Genomic DNA, 20895 nt, shown 5'->3' on the forward strand with positions numbered 1-20895 from the left:
TCCTCCAGCCCAGGGCTGGGAGGAATGTCCCCCAGGGTCAGGAAGTCTGGAGCCCCTGCCCAGCTTCAGGCTTTGGTATGTGCTCAGCCTCTTCTGACTGCTCCTGTCCGTATTCCCCAGGTCCAGGCTCTCAGAGTTATTTCCAAGTATGGCCATCTCTCTCTGTTCGTCTGTCTGTCCCTCCTTACATAATATGGGCTGAGCAGTGAACGAAGCCCCGTAGGAGAGGCAGTGACCTTGAAAACGTGAATGGATGAGCTCGTTGCACGTTGAGATGAGGACCTCGAGGGAAATGAACAGGCACAGAATGGAGGCCGGGGGCGTGGCGGTGGGAAACAGGAGGCACAGGCCTGACTTTTGAGAGGACACTCAGGGATGTTTCCTGCTTCCCAGGACTAGAGCACCTCTCAGCCTGAGGCCATCACCCCTAAGACCCTCAGGTCCTCACTGACTCCCTGAGCCTCCCCGCTCCCACCCAGGATCCCAGGTCTGAACAGGCCCCTCCCTCCTGAGCTCTCCCTTGGGGTAGGGACCCTGCCACCTGGCTGCTGAGGCAGGCATGGCTCCTGCCAGGACAGGGGCTGCCGAGGCAGGACAGCTTCAGCATGAATTCCATTCTTCGTCCCACCCTTAGCCGTCCATGCAGAAGAGCAGGGACACGGCATAGGCTGGAGAGGAGTTGTGAGAGCCTGGGAAGAGTCAAGATGTGAGAGAGGGAGAGAGGGAGGATGTGCGAGGGGGGAGGGTCCCTCCAGAGACCACCACGGATGTTCCTGAACTTGGGGGTGGGCAGGGGGTCAGGGAGAGACCTGGACTCTGAAGGTAAAGGCAAAGATTGGCACAAAGTCTGTTGGGCCTCATTGCACACCTCGTGAAAAATCTCGGACTGGACTTTCTTGGACATTGGTAGTCTATCCTCTGTGCTTTCTTCCTGGCTGTGTGGCTGGTTTCTGAGTGCGTTTCTGAGAATCCAGACAAATCTGTGGTTTCAAGGCTGCATGATTACTGCATTTGCTTTTTTTGGTCCCCAAGTTTGTAAATGTCCAACTTAGGGAACTCAGTTCTGGTAAAGGTGCTACGCAGATAGGTCTGAAAAGGGTCTTTGTAGAATGATGTTGTGAGAACCGTTTAGATTTAAAAAGAGCTTATGTGATGAATCCTGACTTTATAAAAAAATACAAAACGGAACAAAATAGTAACACCTTCTTGAGTGAGACCCATTATACGGCACTAACAAAGTAAGTTAAAAGGAAGGGTGAAGAGACAATTCTCTCTGGTTAATGGATGTGGCAAAACAGGATGTATCTGCATTTGTAAATGATTCTCCTCCCCATAGTTTTCCTATTGAAATATTAATTACGGTGGAGTGATGGTTTAAGGAGCACAGGGAAGCTGTAAGACATGGTCCTGGTGGCAGAATGAGGGTGGCTCAAAGAGGCAGAGTGCAGACGATGTTCTCGAGAAAGATCACTGTCCCCTAGTGAGGGGGGGATTGAGGTTGGCTTGGCTGTGACAAGGGGGCCTTTTCACCTTCCAGGTAAGAGGCCATTCAGTTATTTCTGGGCTGTACAAAAACAGAGACGTGATTGACTTGTGCTTGGAACAAGAGAAGGGTTCTTAAAAATAAATCGGTGAAACATTGGGACATGTCTGGTCTTTGGACCAATGAGTGGCCTGTCTTTGTGTGGTGAGGGACAGAAGGCCCTGGGGGGCTGCCAGGAAGCCAAGTAGGAGCATGAGCCCAGGGGTGCTGGGCTGTATGGGCTTTGGTTCTCCATCTACAGCCCAGGGAGGGAGGCCAGCAGAGAACCCGCCTCTGAAGAATTTCCAGCTCTCTGGGAAGGAAGACAACGGAAATCGGAGATGCAGCGGGGCTGGTTTTATCACAGCTTTGCCCAGACGCTTGCGAGGCAGCCACCACTGCTCCTTTCAAGCAGCCCAGAAATCAAAGTCTCCCTGTCCGTTGTTGATGTCCCACGTCATCCTCTCACAGATTCATTCTCATATTAAAGAGCTAACCCGTTTTTCCTCCTGTGGTTGAGGTTTTCTTTTTTTTTTTCCCTTTTAAAATCAAAGCTACATGCACTGAAGAGAACTTCTCACTTATTGACCATTTGATGCAGATAAATTGCGAATGGAAAGGTGCTCGGCAAAATGAATGTCACAGCTGTTAGCTTCATCAACGGGAGCTCGCAGTTTGCAAGCAGCGCCCATTACGCATCCCTGCAACCCTCTCTATTCTCTGCTCTTTGAATAATTTATCTGCAGGAAATCCAAATTGCCAAGGCACGCTTTAACCTAGCAGAATGATTGCCAATTTCCTTGGGAAAACTGACAAAAAAAAAAAAAAAAGAGCTGTAGATTGCATTTCAGCTGAAAGCAGGCGCCGGCAATCAGACGCATTAGCTCCATTGTGCGGCCTACATGGGAAGGCCCTGCGCTTGGGCTCCGCGCAGATGACATTTGAAGGCTCATAAATGTAATGAAGTCCCTTTGACACCTGCTCCTCTCTTCACTTTAAATGTGAGTCATTGGTCCACGGGGAACCTCTGCTTTAAAAATAGAGATTATAGTAATTGTCTTCCGTGCCATTGGAAGGCTGTAATAGACGCACGGCTCCTGACGCGGGCTCTGCAGCCCGGGGTGGGCAGGTTGCACGATCTACCCCAGGTTTTGATTTTTCTTCCCTAACAAATCATATAAATTGTTGTATGTTAGTGCCGCCTGTGGGGAGGTTCACTTTGCAAGTTCCGTCTTCCTAACTGGGGGGATTCCCTTCCCCTCCTTGGAGGGTCTTCTGCACCTCAGAGCTCAGGCTTTCTTGCAGGTCTCCAGGCTCTAAAGCCCACTTCTGTCGCCCTTCCTTCCGTTCTCCTGCCATCTGGCCTTGTCTTTGACAGCCTTGGTTATGGCCTGGGACAGGTGGAGTTGCTCCCTCCCCTTCCTGACCACAGGGACCGGTGGTGAGCCTTGTGGGCTCATGGGACTCATGGGACACACCCTGACAGAGGCCCCTCCCCACCTGGCCTCAGAGACAAGGAGCGCTTCAGGGGTCCCACCTACCTCCTACCTCTTCATGGCCTATCTGCCCAGATTTGTTATGGGTGACATAGGCCCAAGATTCTATGTGATGACCTGTAGCTCCAAGGGGCATCCCCTCCTCGGGCTTCTCTGTCACCATTGTCCCCAGGCTTCACCCTCCTGAGGGCTCTTCCTTGACTCCCTCACAGGACTTTGTGGACAGTGTTGGTCCATGGAAGTTGGTCAGGGGCAGGGAATGTGGGGGTACAGCGATGGGCTCAGGTTGGGTGGCCAGAGGATGTGAGGGGTCTGCACTGTGTGGGGTGCCCTGTCCCCCTCAGGGGGCCCCACTCACCCTGTCCTGGGAGAAGCAATGTCCCTGGGAGGGTGGCCCGTGGGTCCTGTCCAGATGGCCCCTGGGCCTGCATTCTTGCCTGAAGCTGGCTCCCACTTGAGACTGCTTCCCAAGTCTAGGGCCATGCTGTCCAGCACAGTGGCCATGGGCCCGTGGCATGTGGCCAGCCACACTCAGATGTGCTGTGAGTCCAGGAGACATGCAAGGTCTCTGTAAGTTTGTACAAAACAGCATCCCACTCACAGTGTTTTCTGCTGATTACTGTTGAAATGATAATGTTTTGGGTAGATTGGGCTAGGTGAAGGTTAGTATTAAAATCCATGTCGTGTGTCCTGTTACATGTGTAATGTGGCTGTTAGGACACTGAAAGCACTATGCCTGACTTGCTCTCCGTTCCCACGGGGTCGTAGTGCCCCACCTCTGGGAACACACACTCAGTAAGCACATCCCGTCTTGTGTTAGGGACGGTCTGGTCGGCTCAGGCCGCCTGTCCCTGGGCTCTCTCCAGGGTTGTACATGGTAGAAATCGAAGTCATTCATTTTCTGGAACCTTTGTGGAGGCCCGTTCTGGTCCCATCCGTCTGTTTCTAAAGGATGATTCTAGCGTGGTGGGGCACTCACTGCGATGGGAAGCTGGGCTCTGGGGCCCAGGGGGTGGCTGGCCATAAAGCCTGAGCAGTTCGCACCCCACGTGATCAGTGGGTGGTGCCCCTCAGCCTTGCCAGGAGACCGTGGGCCGGGACCCCTACCATCCATGAGGGTCCGGCAGGTGGGGTGGGGCTCCTGCTTGAGGTTCCTTAGGGGGTGGGAACCTGGGGGCAGCGGGAGGGCTGAGAGCAGGGCCGGAGCGTGGTTTCCCCACTGAAGCACCTCCCCCAGCCTGTTGCCCCGGGTTTCAGGTCTTCCCCTCCTGCGAGCCCACCCCCTTCTGTGTCACAGATTCACCGTGCCCAGCACAGCTGGAGAGAGACCACGGCTGGAGGCCCCGCGCAGCCCTCCGGGGGTGGTTCTGTGCTTGGCCTCCGTTAACATCACAGTTGTTTTTGCTTGCAGATGAGCTTAGAAAATGAGGATAAGCGGGCTCGCACGCGCTCCAAGGCCCTCCGAGGTGAGTGCCGCCCCCTCTCAGCCGGGTCTGGCTGTGAGTCCCAGGTCCGAAAGCAGCAAATGTCACGTTGCTCAGGAAAGCAGAAACTCACAGTGATGACCAGGCTCTGGGACGCTCCTCCCCTTATGCTGGGCCCTTGGGGTCCATGGTGTGTGGCGCCTGAGAGTGTGCTGTGGGGTCCAGACAAATCTGCCTGGGGTGGAGGTGAGGAGGCAGACGGCTGCACAGAGTAGGGAAGGCAAAGCTCAGCCAGGACACCTTTCTGTTTAGAGTTGAAATGCTGCCAGGCTTCTGTCCCAGCCTCCTGCCCTCCCAGGATGTCAGTCTTGGTGCTGGAGGGCATTGGGAGCTTGTCAGATTGAACCGGCAGCGGGCAGTGGGCAGGGCCCGTTGGCCGGCTCACCTCCCTGACACCGTAAGCACATGCTGGGCCAGGGTTGCATGTCCCATGTGTGGGTGGCCAGAGCTCTGAGCTTCTCAGGTGAGCTGCCCAGTTGGACCCCGAGCATTTTTGCCCCCAGTGGCCCCATTGCTAGGGACCAGCCGCTTGGCCCATCTGTTCTCTCTGTCCAGCTTTATCTGCTGGGTCAAGTTTCCTGTCAGAAGCTGACTTCCAGCTACAATTAGAGAAAGAGATACTGTCCTGGCTCTGAAGGCCCAGAGAGCTGGTGTTAGGTGGGGGCGCCTGATTCACTCTGAAAACCACCAGCCTCTCTGGGGGAGAGTCTGGTGCAAGCATCAGGGGAGAGGTGGCAGCTCACTCCGCTGGGCCCTGCAGGACATTCCAGGAGGTCAGGAAAGGAGGGGTTCAGTTCTCACTGGGATTGCCTCCACTTTTTTTCCATTTGTGCCATGAGGGCAATGTGCCTTTTCTGTTCGGACTCCCACATGTGTTTCCATTTCTCTCTTTCTCTCACCCAGTGCCCCCAGAGCCTACAGGTGCTGACCTCAGGTAAGAAAGGCTTTCTGCTAGCACCCAGCATTGCGCATGCCTGTGACCCTGAACACCCCAATGTCCCGCATGGGGCACTTCGGATTGCCCAACCGCACTCCTGAACCCCTTTCCTCCTTGCTGTGAGTCCCACTGTCTTTACCTTGACTCTGACCTCTCCCACCTCTGTCCCGGCCCCACCATGCAGCCAGCCTTGAGACAGGGGCACAGATGTGCAGGACCTGCCTGTCACCATGGTCCCCAGCCAGCAACAAGGTGCTGTATTAGGGGGCTCTCACAAAGGCTTCTGTGTCTGGTGGCCGGAGGCCCCGTTTGGCCAGAGATGAGGGAATGGGCTGTCCAGGTCCCAAGTCATCCACGGGCTCCAGATGCAGACAGTGGTTGGTGTGTTGGTGATCTTGCAATGGCTGAGCTCTGTGACTTTCCATATTCTAGGTCATGGCTCACCAGGGATGAGCACATTGAGGAGAAAGGGAGGACAGCCCACTGCAAGGGTTTGCTGGGTCCAAGCAGGAGGGGCCAGGTTGACTTGCCCTCACCTGCTGGCTTCTGTTCTGGCATTGGCCCCAGGGATTGGAGCAGGGGGATGGCCAGACAGAAAGCCCACCCAGGCCTGTGTGTCAGGGCTGTCCCAGAACCACCCACACAACCTTTGAACCTCAGACTCTCTGGGCCTGGGTTCTTGGTGCAGTATTGCTTAGACGGTGCTGATGATGTCCAGTAACAGACAAGGAAAACCAGCCCCAGAGCCCCCTGTTTTCTGAGGAGGGGTACTGCCAGTGTATTCTGGCTCTAACAGGAAAGATGAGAGGGAAGTGGTGCTCGTGGAGGGTCCCAGCGTGTCAGGTAGGCATCAGAGGCCCCCTTTAATGGTCACAAATTCCCCACGAGACGAAGCTAGGCTTGGACTGCAGCCGAGGCTACCTGCAGAGGTTTGTCCTTGGCGGATGGAAGGGCTCCAGGCCCACCCTCTTTCCCATAGAGCACACCACAGAGCCCTCAGCCCCCAGGCCCCCAGAGATGGCTGGCGAGGGCTGCCTTGGTGAGGCGCTCTGCCCATGTGGAGGGCCAAAGGCGACCACCACACCTCAATGGGGCTTCTGTGAGCTTCTGGACTCCCGGCTGGGGATGTGCAGACCATTCCAGTATCTTAGGGCCTGCGCCGTTCCTTCCCTGCCCCCTCTGCCCCCAGCCTGGAGCAGCCCTTTCCACGTCACTGCACGTGTCCAGAGCTTCGGCGCTTCCTAATTCTTAGGGGGAAAGATTTGCACCAAATTGAACAAGTCTGGGGCCGGGGCCACCTCGTTCTTCATCAGAGTTATTGATGGCTGGCTTTTGCCAATCAGGACAACAAGAGGACCCCGGAGTGTCCCAGCGTCCCTCAGACCTTTGAGGCTGCAAGGGAAGGGGCTGGAGGGAGGTTGGAGGCCCTGGCTTGTGACGGGCTCTGCGATGGCCGCACAGCCTCGTTTTGCTCTCAGGAGGCGCTGCCTGGTGCTATTATCACCCCGTTCGTGAAGTGGGGAAACCGAGTCTCAGAAGGTTAGCGTTTGACCAGAAGAGTTGGATCCCATGCTGCACCACTCAAAGCCCCAGCCCAGGTCACAGGGTGAGAGGGTTAGGGTGGAAAGGCCGCCAGACCAGGCCGGTGGAGCTCAAAGGGGCCAGGGGCACCCGAGGGAGAGAAGGTTTCCAGGAGGAGGCTCCACTTCCCTTGGGCATGTGATGCTCCCCAGAGGACATCTTCAGGACAGTGAAGGGAAGGAGGCAGAGGACTCGAGGAAGCTCTGGGTTTGGGAAACAGCAATTAATTTTGGCAACAGATAAAGTTATGGAGGAACTTGCAAAGGCAGATCCAAAGAGCTTTCTCGCATAATTCTGAAACAGCAGAAGCAAAAATGACTCTGAAGGTAGAATGTTTTGAAATAGTCTCAGAGGGGACTCGGCCACGAGAGGGGTCTGTGAGCACCTTCATTAACCGTGTGGTTCCAACCTACTTCCGCAGTGATAGTGAGACTGGTAACAGTTTTTAGTGGAGAAACTGGGGACGAGCGCATTGACGTCTAAGTTTTAGCAGCAGCGTCTCTGACGGTTCCTCAAGTTTCAGGGAATGGCTGCTTGCCGTCGAGTGGAGTGGGCGTGCCTAAGCGTCGCACACGCTCTTCCTGGAAGGTGCCGGTCACGCTGCGTCCCCACCGCTCGCTGGCCGTGAGCTACGCCCGGAGCTGTGATCTGTGGCACCCTCACGGCTCTCGCTCCTTAACTGTGCACGTCAGCCCCACGGGCACCTTCATGCCGTGCGAATGGGCAGACAGTGCCGGCCCGGACGTCTTCCCCAGCTCACCAGCGCTCTGCCCCGACCTGGTGAGGCTTACAGTGGGCGCCAGTGCAGGGAGATCACGACCTGGAGCAGGACGGCATGATGTTAGATAAACTCATGCAGGGTCACTGGAAGCAAGAGCTGAGTTAGGGTGAAGCTCTACTGTGAGACTTCTCCACAGATGAGGGATGGGTGCCTCCCTGTCCCAGAACTCGACCACTTTCCCCTGCCCCAGTGTGTCTCTTCCCAGGAAGAGCAGGCTCCCAGGAAGCTGCTTGCTCTCAGGGTGGTGGCACGGCGGTTCTTAGGAGCTGAGCTGAGTCAGGGCTCTGAGTGCCTTCCCCCACCCCTGGAGCCCACGTTGCTTCTCTGGGCCCTGGACTGAACACTGAGTGCCCACGAGAAAGCAAACGGACTTGACGGGTTCTCCCTTGCATCAGTGAAGAACCGGTAGACACTTCCATTTGTATCTTAGTCTGGACCCATCCGCTGCCACACAACCTTGGGGTGGCTCTGTTGGAGGTGTTGGCCGGTGGAAAGGTGAGGCACCTGCCCCTTCACAGACGCAAGCCGCCGGACCCCTTCCGGAGCATCCTCAGGGCTGCTTCCAAGTCCGAGGAGAGTTGTCTATCTGTCACACCTGCATCCGGGTTCCCTCCCAGCCCACGTGACCTCACCTGAGGGCCTCCTCTGAGTCAGTGGCCAGCTCCTGCCTAGGGGGCGGGCTCTTCCTCCTGCTTCCGGGGGCTGGAAGGAAGCCAGTCCCTTTGAGGGCTGGTAGCTGAGTGCTGGGCTCCGGGTGGGACTTGGTTCTTCGTGGCCTTGGCCTTGACTTTCCTTGACACCTATTGTTTATGGTCACCAGGACCCTGCTCAGTGCTGACTGTGAGCAGCCCTCTGTAAGCCTCCCTGCCTATCTTCCTGTCTCTGCCACACTCAGGGAACCGCACCGGGGAGTTCAAGGAGAAGGTTGGGCTGCATCTGCCTCATTCCTCAGGCTGGGAAGAGGCTCCCGAGGCCTGGAGCTGGTGCTGCTTCTTCACTCTGGCCCTGAGCACCGTGATGGCACCAGTGATGCCACCCTGGGGGTGCTTGTAGGGGAAACGGTGCGAACCGTGTGGCACAGGCTGCTTGCAAGCAGCTGCTGGGCTTCGGCCAGGTCTCCGGTCGCCGCTGCATGGGGAGGAGTGCAAGGGCTCCCGCTTCTTCTCTCGCAGTGGTCCTCACCTGCTCCAGACATGTGGGTTCGCAGCCTGGGCTGCTGCCCCCTGGACTAGAGGCCAGGACTCTTGTGAACTGGGGGCTGGAGGTGTGGCTCGGAGCTGGTGACGTGTCTGGGGGCAGGGCCAGTGGCCTACAGGACTTCACAGCAGCTGTCCCGTAATTGCCTGATTAACTCAGTGATTAATCGGCTAATTGGGACCTCAGCTTCAAATCCCTGGTAACAAGGACCTTTTGTGAAAAGTCTCAAAGCTAGCTCTTGAGAGAGAGAAAGCAAGTATGGGGCATAGATTTTAGAATAGACAGGCCGGGTGCAGGAGTAAGTCCTGTCTGTCTGGAAGGGAAATCCACAATAAAATGTGGCATGTCTTCCCTCCCTCTCCCCTGTCCTCTCTCCCCCCTCCTTCCCTCCCTTTCTTTTCTCTCTTCCCTTCCTCCTTTCCTTTCTTCCTTGTGAACTCTTGAAAACCAGCCCTGAGTTCAGCCATGGTGGCCCCAGCCTGTAGGGCTGCAGGGAGACCGCCGCTCCCCCCGAAAGCTGCTGCTGAGCTCAGGGTGGGTGGGGCTCTGCCTCCATCGACGGTTCTGTTTCTCCCTGACCCATCTCTCATTGTGACCTGCATGGTCAGATGAGCCCCACAGTGCATTGCAGTCAGGCCCCTGATCAATCAAATTAGAGACCACCAGGCATGTCTAGACAGAGGTCTAGGGCCATGTGCCTTCTGGGGTCCACCCTGTTCTTCCCTTACAGAATCTGGAAAAACAAGGTCTTCCCATCTTGGGCACCTTGGGACGGCCACTCCCAGGAGGGGCTTGGGCACAGCCTCCTCTGGGCGACCACCCAGGCGTTCTGCCATTTCTGTGGGCATTAGCTTGCCACTCCGGAAGAGGGGGTGATGCCTGCTTCTTGATGTCTGTGGTCTGTGGTCATGCCTCGCAGCCTACAGGGCCCTGGCCTTGCATGGAGCTGACTCCAGGAGAAGTGGGTTGGGTGGCCTGCCCTGTGCCCATGATCAGAAGCTTCCAGAGCTTTCTGTGGTTTGGTTCAGTGAGGAGACAGATGATAGTGGAGGGTGAGGAACTCCTGGGGGCCTTGCCTTCATCCCCATGCACTAGCTGGCACACAGGGTGCATGAGGCCCAGCAGCTCCCTTCCCCACATCTATGGGTAGCCCCTGGGTCATCAGCCCTCCTGGCCTCACCTCCCTGCACCAGGCTGCCTGTTCTAGGTGGGTTGTCGTTGGGGCCAGGCCTGCGTGTTTACATTGAGCGGGTCCCGCCTGGAGGCAGCTGCTCAGTCCGCCAGGCCAGGCGTGTGCCTGTGGGGGCTGCGGCCCCAGAGCACCAGCGATGGCCTGCTTTGTCCTGGGGCCAGCCTCAGGTGCTGGCTCTGGGGCTCCACAGAGTGTCCTGTTTCCCAGCTGCTTGGAAGCCTGGTGGCAGTTTGCTGGCAGTGGGAAAGACTTATCCACAGAAAAAGAAGCCGTCTAGGAGACACTGATATTGGAAGTCTTGATCTCATACATACAGATCTTTAATTAAACACACATAAAATTGTAATGAGCCATTCGTTTATTTAAATGGGGTGAGTTATTTCATTAATTTTCAGCCAACTGCAAGCAGCCATTCTGAGATGCACTCTTTGGAGACAATCTCCCACTGCCCAGAGTGAGGGTCTGGGTTGGGCGGGTCCTTCCCCCAAGTGACCACCCCTGCTTGTCTCCCCCCAGCTGCCCCACCCCAGGATGCACCGGCTCAGGGCACATCCGGGGCAAGTACTCCAGGCACCGCAGGTAAGGAGGTTCCTGGGAGAGAGGTTGGGCTGCGGGGTGTTGGAGCCCCTCTCCCTTTCTGGGCCCTGCTGTAGACTTAGAACCTTCCATCTCTGCCTGCGGCTGCTGGGGCCAACAGGGCCAGGGCGTGTCATGCCGCGGTCTCTCTCTTGGGGACTGTGAGGCTGGATGAGTCCACGGGGGAGAGCTCAGAGCAGACCTGCCATGCCTCGGGGTGACCCCATTGAGCTGCCCCCGGTGTCTCGACTGCGGGCGGGTGAGGGTGTGCAGGGTCTGGAGGTGGAGAAGGAAGGGTGTAGGGCGTCCTGATGACCTGCTTGATGGGAGGAGGTGGGCTGGGTCTGACAGAGGGCCAGTGCCCTCCTCTTTGCCACAGGGGGAGTGGTGTGGACAGGGCCACTGAAGTTAGGTCTTAGAGAAGAACGAAGTGCAATTTAAAGCACATCACGAGTTTTTGATGTGGACAATTGATGTAAAATTGTAAGCACGTCAATCTGCCTGTCGTGAATGTGGGGCTTCTGACGGAGGGAGAGTGATGAGATGTGGAAGAGCTTTCACAACAGGAGGGTGTGAGGGTGAAGAGTGGGTGGGGGACCCCAGGGAGTGTTGACGGCGTGGCCCTGGTCCCCTTCCTCCCAGTCTGCAGAGCTGCCCTCTGGCCAAGAAGAGGAAGCTGGAGGGGGCCCAGGCCGAGCACCTGGCGTCCACGCGGAAGTCCCACCCCCTGAAGCTGGCTCTGGACGAGGGCTACAGCGTGGACACCGACGGCAGCGAGGACGCCGAGGTGAAGGACGCCTCTGTTTCAGATGAATCGGAAGGAACTCTGGAGGAGGACGAGGCTGAAATGTCAGGACAGGAGGGGATTCATCGTCCTGAGCCAGCTGAAGGTGCTTTGTGGCTCTTTTTCCCCCGAAATAAAGGGCGCTTAGTGTGGCCCCGGAGAATCGCAGCCTGTGAGTGGGGAGGGGGCCCCACTCCGCGTCAGTGAAAGGGCCGCCAAGGAAGCCCTTCCTGAGAACAAGCGAGGTCTTGTCCTGACATTTGTTGGGGCTTCCTGGAGAGGGGCTGGTACAGGGCGTTTGAGGGGCCTGTGGGCACGTCTCTGTGAGCACTGTGTGTGTGAGTGCGGGTGTGTGTCTGTGCGCATGGGGGAGATGGATGGACAGATGGACATGGGCTGTGTGTCGGTGTGTGTGTGGGGGGGTCTCAGACAGACCCTCCCCCCACTTGGCCCCAGGGAATAGCAGCTGGGGGTGGGGGTGAGGGGGTCTACTTGGCATCAGGTGAGACTGGGGCGGGATGTGGAACCCAAGGGATTCCCTGCTGCACTTTCTTCCCTGGGGGGGCAGCCAGACTTTGGCAAATGCTGGTGTGAAGGTGACCCCAGGTTCTGGAGGGAAGTGTCCATTTGCCCCCCAGTCTGGCAGACTTCAGAGTCCTGGGGGTGGGACTGAGACCTGGGGTCCCAACCCCCCAGGACCCCCCAAGGTGCTTGTGTCTTCTGACCTTGCAGGGTCTGAGATGGATTTTTATTTTAGTTTGGAGCCTATCCTTAGGGAGAGTCCTCACACTTGCCTCCCTCCTGGGGGGTCTCTTGTTGTGCTTGAAGTGGCGTGCGGCCCCATGGGCTCTAGGGAGAAAGGACTAGCTTGCCTGCTTTTCTTACAGAGGACAGAGTTTGGGGTTTGGGCACCAGCCCTGGCGGGCTCCCTCCTGGAATGGGGGATGTCAGGGCCAGCTCCTGCACCCTGGATACCCCTGTCGACCGTCCCACAGGGCCTGTGTGTGCTGAGCAAACACCACAGCCCAGTCACGGCAGCTGAGGGGTCTAAGTTTGTGTCTTTTATTTTATTTTATTTTATTTTATTTTTAAAAGATTTTATTTATTTATTCGACAGACATAGAGACAGCCAGCGAGAGAGGGAACACAAGCAGGGGGAGTGGGAGAGAAAGAAGCAGGCTCACAGCGGAGGAGCCTGACGTGGGGCTCGATCCCGCAACGCCAGGATCACGCCCTGAGCTGAAGGCAGACGCTCAACCGCTGTGCCACCCAGGTGCCCCTAAATTTGTGTCTTTTAGAAACCTCTGTTCGGTTTCTGCTTTGTGTTTGTGAAGCGATTTTTAAAATCTGTTGTATTCTTTAATTTCCATTTTGTGAAATTCAGGTTTACCTGATTTGAGAAAGTAGCTGTGAAGGGGAGGACCATTAATCACAAGTATCAGAGTGTTTCTCAGCTTCTCCTCCTAAAATAAGTTCTCCAAGGTCCAGGTGGAGGGGCTGGCACAACGACCACACTCCTCTTACTGGGGGTTTCGTGTTCGCCAGGCCGTGTGGGGCAGGGTGTTCCTGTGCTCATCCCGCACGTTTCTGATTCTGTGCAGGAAGGAGCCCCGTCAAGTCCCACTTCGGATCCAAGCCCATCGGCAGCTCCGCAGGCCCCGCCAAGGGCAACTACAGCAGCTACCAGGAAATCATTGCCACTTCTCTCCTAAACCTGGGCCAAATCGCTGTAGAGACCCTAGTTGGGGAGGACCTGGGCCAGGTGGCCAAGCCGGGCCCTGGTGTCGTGCACCTGGTTCAGGAGGAGGCTGAGGAAGGGGCCACCAGTGACGAGGGGGAGAAGGACGTGTTCCTCCGGCCAGACGGTACCGAGGAAGTCGTGGGAGGCACCAAGGAGCACTCCCAGGAGCTCTGTCCCCAGTCCGTGGAGGGTGTGGCCAGCGAGGAGTCCAGCAAGATGAAAGTCGCCCTGGGTAACGAGGAGGAAGAAGAGGAGGAGGAGGAGGAAGAGGAGGAGGAGGAAGAGGAGGAGGAAGAGGAGGAAGAGGAGGAAGAGGAGGAGGAGGAGGAAGAGGAGGAGGAGGAGGAAGAGGAGGAGGAGGAGGAGGAGGAGGAAGAGGAGGAAGAGGAGGTAGCCGCTCCTGATGTCCTCTGCCAGGAGGATGCCCCCCTTGCCCCCACCCAGAAGGCCCCTGAACTCCGGCATCCGGCGTCTCCCAGCCCCAAGCCCGAGTACTCTGTTATAGTGGAGGTGCGCTCTGATGACGGCAAGGACGAAGACTCGCGCTCCCAGAAGTCTGCGGTCACGGACGAGTCGGAGATGTATGACATGATGACACGCGGGAACCTGGGCCTCCTGGAGCAGGCTATCGCCTTGAAGGCGGGGCAGGTACAGGCCGTCTGCGAGCCAGGCTGCCCTCCCACCGAGCAGGGCCCCTGCGAGCCCGGGAAGGCAGTGAGGCCCCTGGATGCTGCCCGCAAGAACTATTGCAGCAAAGGTAGGGCTGGCGGCCGGGCCCCGCACACCCACCCTTCCTCCCTCCATCCAGGGATGGTAGCCCCCTGTGCCCACGGGGCGCAGAGATGCGGGCTGAGTGAGAGGCGTGGCCAGAGGCACTTACAGGCTGGAGGCAGGGCTGACAGGTGCAGACAAAGGACAAACATACACATAACCACAGAGCGGCTGTTGATACTGAGAAAATGGGTTCATGCTGCTCACACAGGGTGGTCTGGGGTCAGGAGCAGAGCTCCAGGTGGGGAGAGGAGAGTGGGAGGGACACTGAGCTGGGGGGTCTGCCTTGGTCATGGAGAGACACAGGCCGACCCTGGGAGGACACATCTGGGTCATGGAGACACTGGAGTGAGCTTTGGGGAACCCCAGGCGGTAGGTAGGTAGGGACATAGGGCACAGATTTTCTGGGGATACTGACACGAGACAGGTTTGGGGCAGATATGGAGGACACAGCTGAGGGTACACAGATGAGGACATTATTTCAGCCTGGAGGACAGCTGTCAAGGGGACCCCCTTTCAGGGTGGCACAGATGTGGGGGACAGCTGCTTGTGAGCTCAGATTCTGACTGGCAAGGCCTTGAGGGGACACAGATGCAGGGAGACCCAGGTAAAGGTGACACAAATTTAGGGACAGGTGTTGCGGCCTGTGTGGGACTCACAGATCAGGGCAGACATCGGTGGGACACTGTTGAAGAGGGCATGGCTGGGGGACACAGGCAGAGGGACAGCCCCAGGCCCAGGTATTTGAGTGACTCAGACCTGTGGGAATGGACACTGGGGACCTGCTTTCGGGGGTAGAGTTGAGGGCATGGACCCAGAGGCCATAGCCTCAGGGTGAGGCAGATGGCCGAGCTGGAAGCACCGGGCAGTGGAGAGATGGGGGACTGAGGCAGCGTGAGCCCCGGGTAGAGTCTTTGTGGCGACATCAGCAGCTCAGGAAGCAGGCGCTGGGGAAGGGTTGGTGACGACCCTGCCCGCTGGGTTGGTGAACCCCCAACTTCCTGCCCATTTGAACGCAGAGATGCAGAGCCAGGGGTTTCCACCTTGCCTGGGGTGGGAGTTCTGAGTGTGGCTATGTGACTTCTGCATTCTCCCAGAGGGGATGGCTCCACCTAGGATAGGAATTTCTCTGGGACGTGGGCTGTGCTCTGGGGATCATCCGTGTCCCAACAGGTGTTCCCTTCTGGCCGCCACACCCACTAGTGACATCTCCTGGCCCACAGAGGCTAGATGAGGTCAGCAACTGAGATTCGAGTTAAAATTTCTGCATTTAATAGTCACGCAGCTTTTGGCAAGTTAACTTCTTTGTCCTCCTCATTTTGTCAGATCCAAAGGACATGTCCTGGCAAGGAACTTGCCCTATCTTTCACCTCTCTGTGCAGAGGCTGGACCTCTAGGCATGGGGGCTCTTGGAGGCATGGCCCACACAAGGAGGCCAGCGAGACTCACACAATGTCAATGGAAGCAGGGATAGAGGGCGCCAGCTGCCACCTGGGTCCTTCTCTTTAAAATGCTGCATGTCCTGCTCTGTGGGACAGTTTTCCTTGAGGATGGCTGAGCTGGACCAGTTTCCCCAGAACTGTGCAGCCTCAGTCCTTCTTGGGCTCTTGGGCAGTCTGGCCGCTCTCCTCTGGACAGAGTGAATGAAGAACCGTGGCTGTCCCATCCTCCTCCCCGCTCTCCACCTGCCACACAGCTTTCTGGCTACTCTCTAACCGATGCGTCTTGTGTGTTTAGATCCCTCAAGAGCTGAGAAGCGTGAGATCAAGTGTCCGACACCAGGCTGTGACGGCACTGGCCACGTCACAGGGTTGTACCCTCACCACCGAAGCCTGTCGGGTTGCCCCCACAAGGACAGGATCCCCCCGGAGAGTGAGTAGCTGTGCGTGGCTCAGGCCATCTCTGCTGCTTAGATGACATTCCCATGGAGGAGGGGTCACCCAGGGCCCTGTCCCTTTGGATTGGCACTGTCCAGATGCCTAAACTTGAGTCCTACAAGGCTGGGGATGGGGAATGTGCCCAGTTACCTACCTTGAGACAGCAACCCGTGTCAGGGCCCCCAGGAGGCCTGCAAGGGAAGAGCCAGCCACCTGTGCTCCAAAGGGCACAAGGAGAGAGCCTGTCCTCACTTCTAGGCTGGAGGCAGTGATTGCGAACGTGAATTTCAAAGGCAAATCACAGAACAACCAGAGGGTTTGAGGCCAAGTTGATTTCTGCCCCAGGGAGGCAGGGGGCCAGAGTGGGAGGGAGAACGGCTTGACCAGGCTGAGGCTTGCGGGCCATCCTGGCTTGCTGCTCTAAGCTGCTGTCCTCCTACAAAGTTGCTGCAGGCTCCTACAGCTTCCTTGGCGGTGCTCACGGTGTCCCTCCCTCTGGTTCCCTTACAGTCTTGGCTATGCATGAGAACGTGTTGAAGTGCCCTACCCCTGGCTGCACAGGCCAAGGCCATGTGAATAGCAACCGCAACACGCACAGAAGGTACTTAGCTTGAGCCAGGTGTGGCGAGGGCCGTGGTGGGGTGGGCTGGGCCTCGTGTGTGTGCCCCGGCTTGGGACGGGTGCAAGGTCAGGGCAGGCCTCTCAGTGGGGCATCAGAAGGACGCTCAGAGGTGCGGTCCTTGTGCGGTGGGGGGTCTTGAGAGACCAGAGGACAGCTGGAGCGATGGGCACGTGCCCTTCAGAGAGGCCTCCTGCCCTTGGGAAAAGCCAGGTGCAGGTTGTGAGTCCTGCGACGTTTAGGAAGCCTTGGCATACCGGGCCTCCACCGGCCTGGACCAAGCTCTGGGCTAGACTGTGGGTGCCGTAGGCCAGGTAGACGCGAGACTCCCGGGAGGCACTCAGGGTTTGGCTGTCTGCCATCTTGCACAGCCAGAGGTGACCAGATCCCCCTCCCTTGCCTTGGGTAGCGTGGCTGGGATGGGATGTGTCCTTGCAAAGGCTGCTAGAGCTTTTGAGGCCACTTCACTGAGAAGAGGTTAAATTCCTGAGCGGGGTTGTGACTGTCACCTCGTCCGTAGCCGGTCAGTATAATTCTGACTGATGACGTTGCTCCCCTGATGTCTTAGATTGGGTCATTTCCTGGGAGGGAGCTGGGCCTCCAGGGTCTGCACCCAGGTTGTGTGGCCCCCGAGTTGGCTGATGAAACGTGAGCCAGAGACAGGTCCCAAGGGCCGCTATGGTCTGCAGTGAGGGGAGGGCAGGGAGGTGAGCGACAGGCCCGTTGCCCAGACCGGCCTAGGGGAGGTGCCTTTGCCCAAAGCTGTGAAGGTGTTGAGGACACACTTCATCTCTGTGTGTCATTGCTTAGAGTTTCCCCCAACAGAAACTGTGCAGCTGCTACCTGGAGGGCTCGGGGACAGAGTGAGAGACACAGCAGCCTTCCCTGGGCTCCGGGGGGTGCCTGCAGGGTTCCCGGCTTGGTAAGGCAGGGTCTGGAGGAGAGTGCTTAGCCGTCCTCTTTGCCTTTTCTCCAGTTTGTCTGGGTGTCCCATTGCTGCTGCTGAAAAATTAGCCAAATCTCACGAGAAGCAACAGCCGCAAACAGGAGACCCTTCCAAGAATAGCTCCAATTCAGATCGGATCCTCAGGTGAGCTAAGGGGGCACAGACTGAAGGGGACTGCCTCCCCAGATCCTGCAGGGTCTCCCAGTGTCAGACTGCATGTGCCCGTGTGCGTGTGTGTGCTGATGCCCCGAGTTGCCCTGGGGCCTCCAGGGGCGGAGCTGGAGGGTAGTTCCTGGGGCACGCAGGACAGACTCTGACATACGCTGCACTGACCAGCGTCTCGGCTGTGGCACAAACACCCGTGAGGCCGCCCTGCCTTGCTCTCCCCAAAGGCACCTGATCCTCACAGCTTGAGATTGCTCAGGGGTCTGTTTGTGGAGATGCTGGTCCTGTCTCGAGACAGCACACTACGCTAGCTGAGGGCCACGGCCGTCCAGAAGCACCAGAGCGGCTCCTTCCTGGCTGTCCTGCCTACGCCTCCCTCAACCCAAAGAGAGACCCTAAACTGAGGGAGAGGAGTGGGCGCACCTGGTGCCCTTTAGAGCATGGCCTGCTTGTGGCCCCAGAGGTTCTGAGGCAGCCGTCGGCACGCCGGTTTGTAGACGTATGTCAGAATTAAGGGGGTCCCGAAAGTCCATTTGAAATGCATCTGCTTGGCACTCCTGCCACCCATGTGACTCTGAAGCAGGGGCCACGATGAAGGCCAGAGTCTCAGGAACTTGCCTGAGGCTGCAGTTATCAGCTGGGGGAGCTGGAGCTGGCCCCGAGCCAGCCCGGCCTCGAAGTCTCGTTCCTGACCAGCCGGTGTCTCCTCCCCGGCTGCCCTGGCTCAGTGGATACTCTGCTTCCTGTCTCTCTGAGGGACTAGGACTCACAGAAGTCTTCCCCGTCCCCAGTTCTCCAGACCCGAGTTCCATGTGTGCCACTCAAAGGAGAATGTGGGAGGCTAGTGTTGTCGGGCGGTCACGAACACGGACCCTGGTCTGGAGGGAGGCCCACCTCCTTTCAGGGCCCACCCAACCCCCTGTCCCTTCCCTGGCGTGTGCCGGCCGAGGTCTCAAGCAGAGAACCTGGCCACCCACCGTGGCTTGCTCTGCGGGTTCCCTGTGAGGGGTCTCTGGGGGGGGCAGAGCTGGGGCCTCACCCTCCAGCACTCCCATCCACACGTGCCTTCAGCGCTGCATGTCCAGTGGGCTCCTTTCCACCTGCTGGCTGTTAGCGTGGTGGGGAGCTGCTCCTTACTTCCACCCTGTAACTGTTCCTTCCAGCTTCCCGTCGGTTACTAATCCAGTTCTTTTCCTGCCTTGATCCAAGTCACTGGTAAAATGTCAAACTAGCAGGCAGGTGAGGTCCTGTGAGCCCAGTTGTCGGGGGCAACACGGTGGCTGCGTTCCTGGGAATTTGGCCTCCATCTGTTTGCTGTGAAAGTGGACAACAGTGTTAACTTGTGGACTTCACACGTGTCCCGTGCGGCGTGAGCAAGACCGTGATATTTAGCCTCCCCAGGCCCTTGGTGAAGAGCCTCAAATGGTAGCTACTGGGGCCAGGATGCAGGGCCTTTGTGTTTAAGCTCTGCTCATTCGCTGTGGCCACGTTTCTGGGGGTCATAGCCTGGGGTGTGGGGCGAGTCTTTGCAAATCTCTGCTGGCGTCACAGACGCTAGGTCTGCCGCGGGGTGGAGCCCTGGAGCCCTGGCCAAGGAAGACAACGAAACAGGGCACCAACATCCAGTTCTTCTCTCCCCTGGGCGGTGCCTGAGCTCTCTCCAGGAACTTCTTCAGATGTGCCTGGCCCTCCAACCCTCCTTGGGGAAGGAGAGTGTGCCCGTGCTTGGGGGCATCTGCTTTTCCAAGGTCCAGGCTCAGAGCTGACTTCCTCATGCTTGCAGGGTCTTTCTGTCACTGGGCGCCTGTTCTTGCAGTACTCGGCCCCTTGGAGACCTTACCATCGACCCCTTCTTAATTCCAGACTGCAGTCCTTGCTTGGTTCAGAGTCAGGAGCAAAGAGAGCTGGGGTCCTCCCAGCCTCTCCTCCTCCTTCCCTTCTCTCTGAGCTGGCCAGCACAGAAGCCGTCCACACCTTGTGTGGGGGCCGTTGGCCCCTGGCTGGTCTTCGTGCCCTGGCTCCTGTGCTGTCTGGGCTGTCTATGCTACCTCTGGCGCATTGACGATGCTGAGCTCTTCCAAGGGCTTTGGTGACAGGGAATGAATGCCCGCAGTGGCCTTTTCATTCCTGCCCTCAACCTTTCAGCCCCTCTGGGGCTCTTCTCCACTGGCTTCAAGCAGAGAATAGTGGAGGGCTGAGCCCCTGGCCTGGAAGAGCTGAGTTGGGCCCTCCCTGAGCCTGTTCTCAGAAGCACCCCGTCCCCTCTGGATGCCCTGTCTCTGTCCTCACTGGGCAGCTGTGTCATTGCACCAGGACAATTCTGTTTGGGGGTGGCTGGCCACAGAGGGATGCTCCTGTAGGCTTGCCTGCCAAGGGCTCACACTGGTGGTGGTGGAGTTGTTTGAAACCTGCCCTCCTAAGTTCTGGGGGAACGTTTACAGCCCTCCCTCCTCCTCTGGTCTTCAAGGACACATTCCATTGTTTCTTCAAGGCTCCTCTTGCTTGCTCCATGCAGGCAGTTCTTCCTCATACAGAGCAGGCCCCAGGCACCCTTTAGTGGTGGGACATGGAGGAGGGTCTCTGTGCACACAGGGCTCTGAGTGGTTCCTGCGCAGGCTGTGGGATGGGGCTTGGGGTCCCTGGGCCCTGTCCTCATGGTTTCTGCACCTCTATCCTGCACCTCAGGCCTATGTGCTTCGTGAAGCAGCTTGAAGTCCCTCCGTATGGAAGCTACCGGCCTAGTGTGGCCCCCGCCACACCCAGGGCCAACCTGGCCAAGGAGCTGGAGAAGTTCTCCAAGGTCACCTTTGACTACGCAAGTTTTGACGCTCAGGTTTTTGGCAAACGCATGCTTGCCCCAAAGATTCAGACCAGCGAAACCTCACCTAAAGCCTTTAAATGTAAGTTGGGGAGATCCACTCCTGGGAGGTGGAGGGTTTGAGAGACGGGGGAGGAGGGACCCCCTCGCCAGGAGCACGTAGGGAATCTCTCCCCCGGGAGTACCTGGCCGTCCAGTGTCGACCATGGCGGCTTTCCTAGAGTCTATATCTTGCTCATGGCCCTGCTGCCATGTTCACCATCAAGCTTGATGTATCTCTTCACTATCTGTGAAACAAAACCTAGGTCCTTTATGGTGTGCATGTCCAGAGGGCTAAGAATAACTTCCGTGATGTGGTCCACCCTGCGGGGGCTCAGACAACCACTAGGCTGAGCCTGGATACCTCAC

At 57.5% G+C, this 20895-nt stretch overlaps 1 protein-coding gene across 1 annotated transcript in view; it reads left to right on the forward strand.

Annotated features, from left to right (window-relative positions):
* The first annotated feature begins 4429 nt into the window (after positions 1-4429).
* Positions 4430-20895, forward strand: part of MYT1 (myelin transcription factor 1) — a 37176-nt gene continuing 20710 nt past the window's right edge. The window contains exons 1-9 of the mRNA XM_008688140.2: positions 4430-4484; positions 5406-5436; positions 10707-10769; positions 11409-11656; positions 13152-14048; positions 15800-15934; positions 16450-16540; positions 17535-17648; positions 20355-20569. Coding sequence (XP_008686362.2) covers positions 4430-4484; positions 5406-5436; positions 10707-10769; positions 11409-11656; positions 13152-14048; positions 15800-15934; positions 16450-16540; positions 17535-17648; positions 20355-20569 — 1849 coding nt within the window. The remainder of the gene's footprint in view (positions 4485-5405; positions 5437-10706; positions 10770-11408; positions 11657-13151; positions 14049-15799; positions 15935-16449; positions 16541-17534; positions 17649-20354; positions 20570-20895) is intronic.

The sequence above is a fragment of the Ursus maritimus genome, unplaced genomic scaffold (genome assembly GCF_017311325.1).
Source record: "Ursus maritimus isolate PB19 unplaced genomic scaffold, ASM1731132v1 scaffold_22, whole genome shotgun sequence".
Taxonomy (NCBI): Eukaryota; Metazoa; Chordata; class Mammalia; order Carnivora; family Ursidae; genus Ursus; species Ursus maritimus.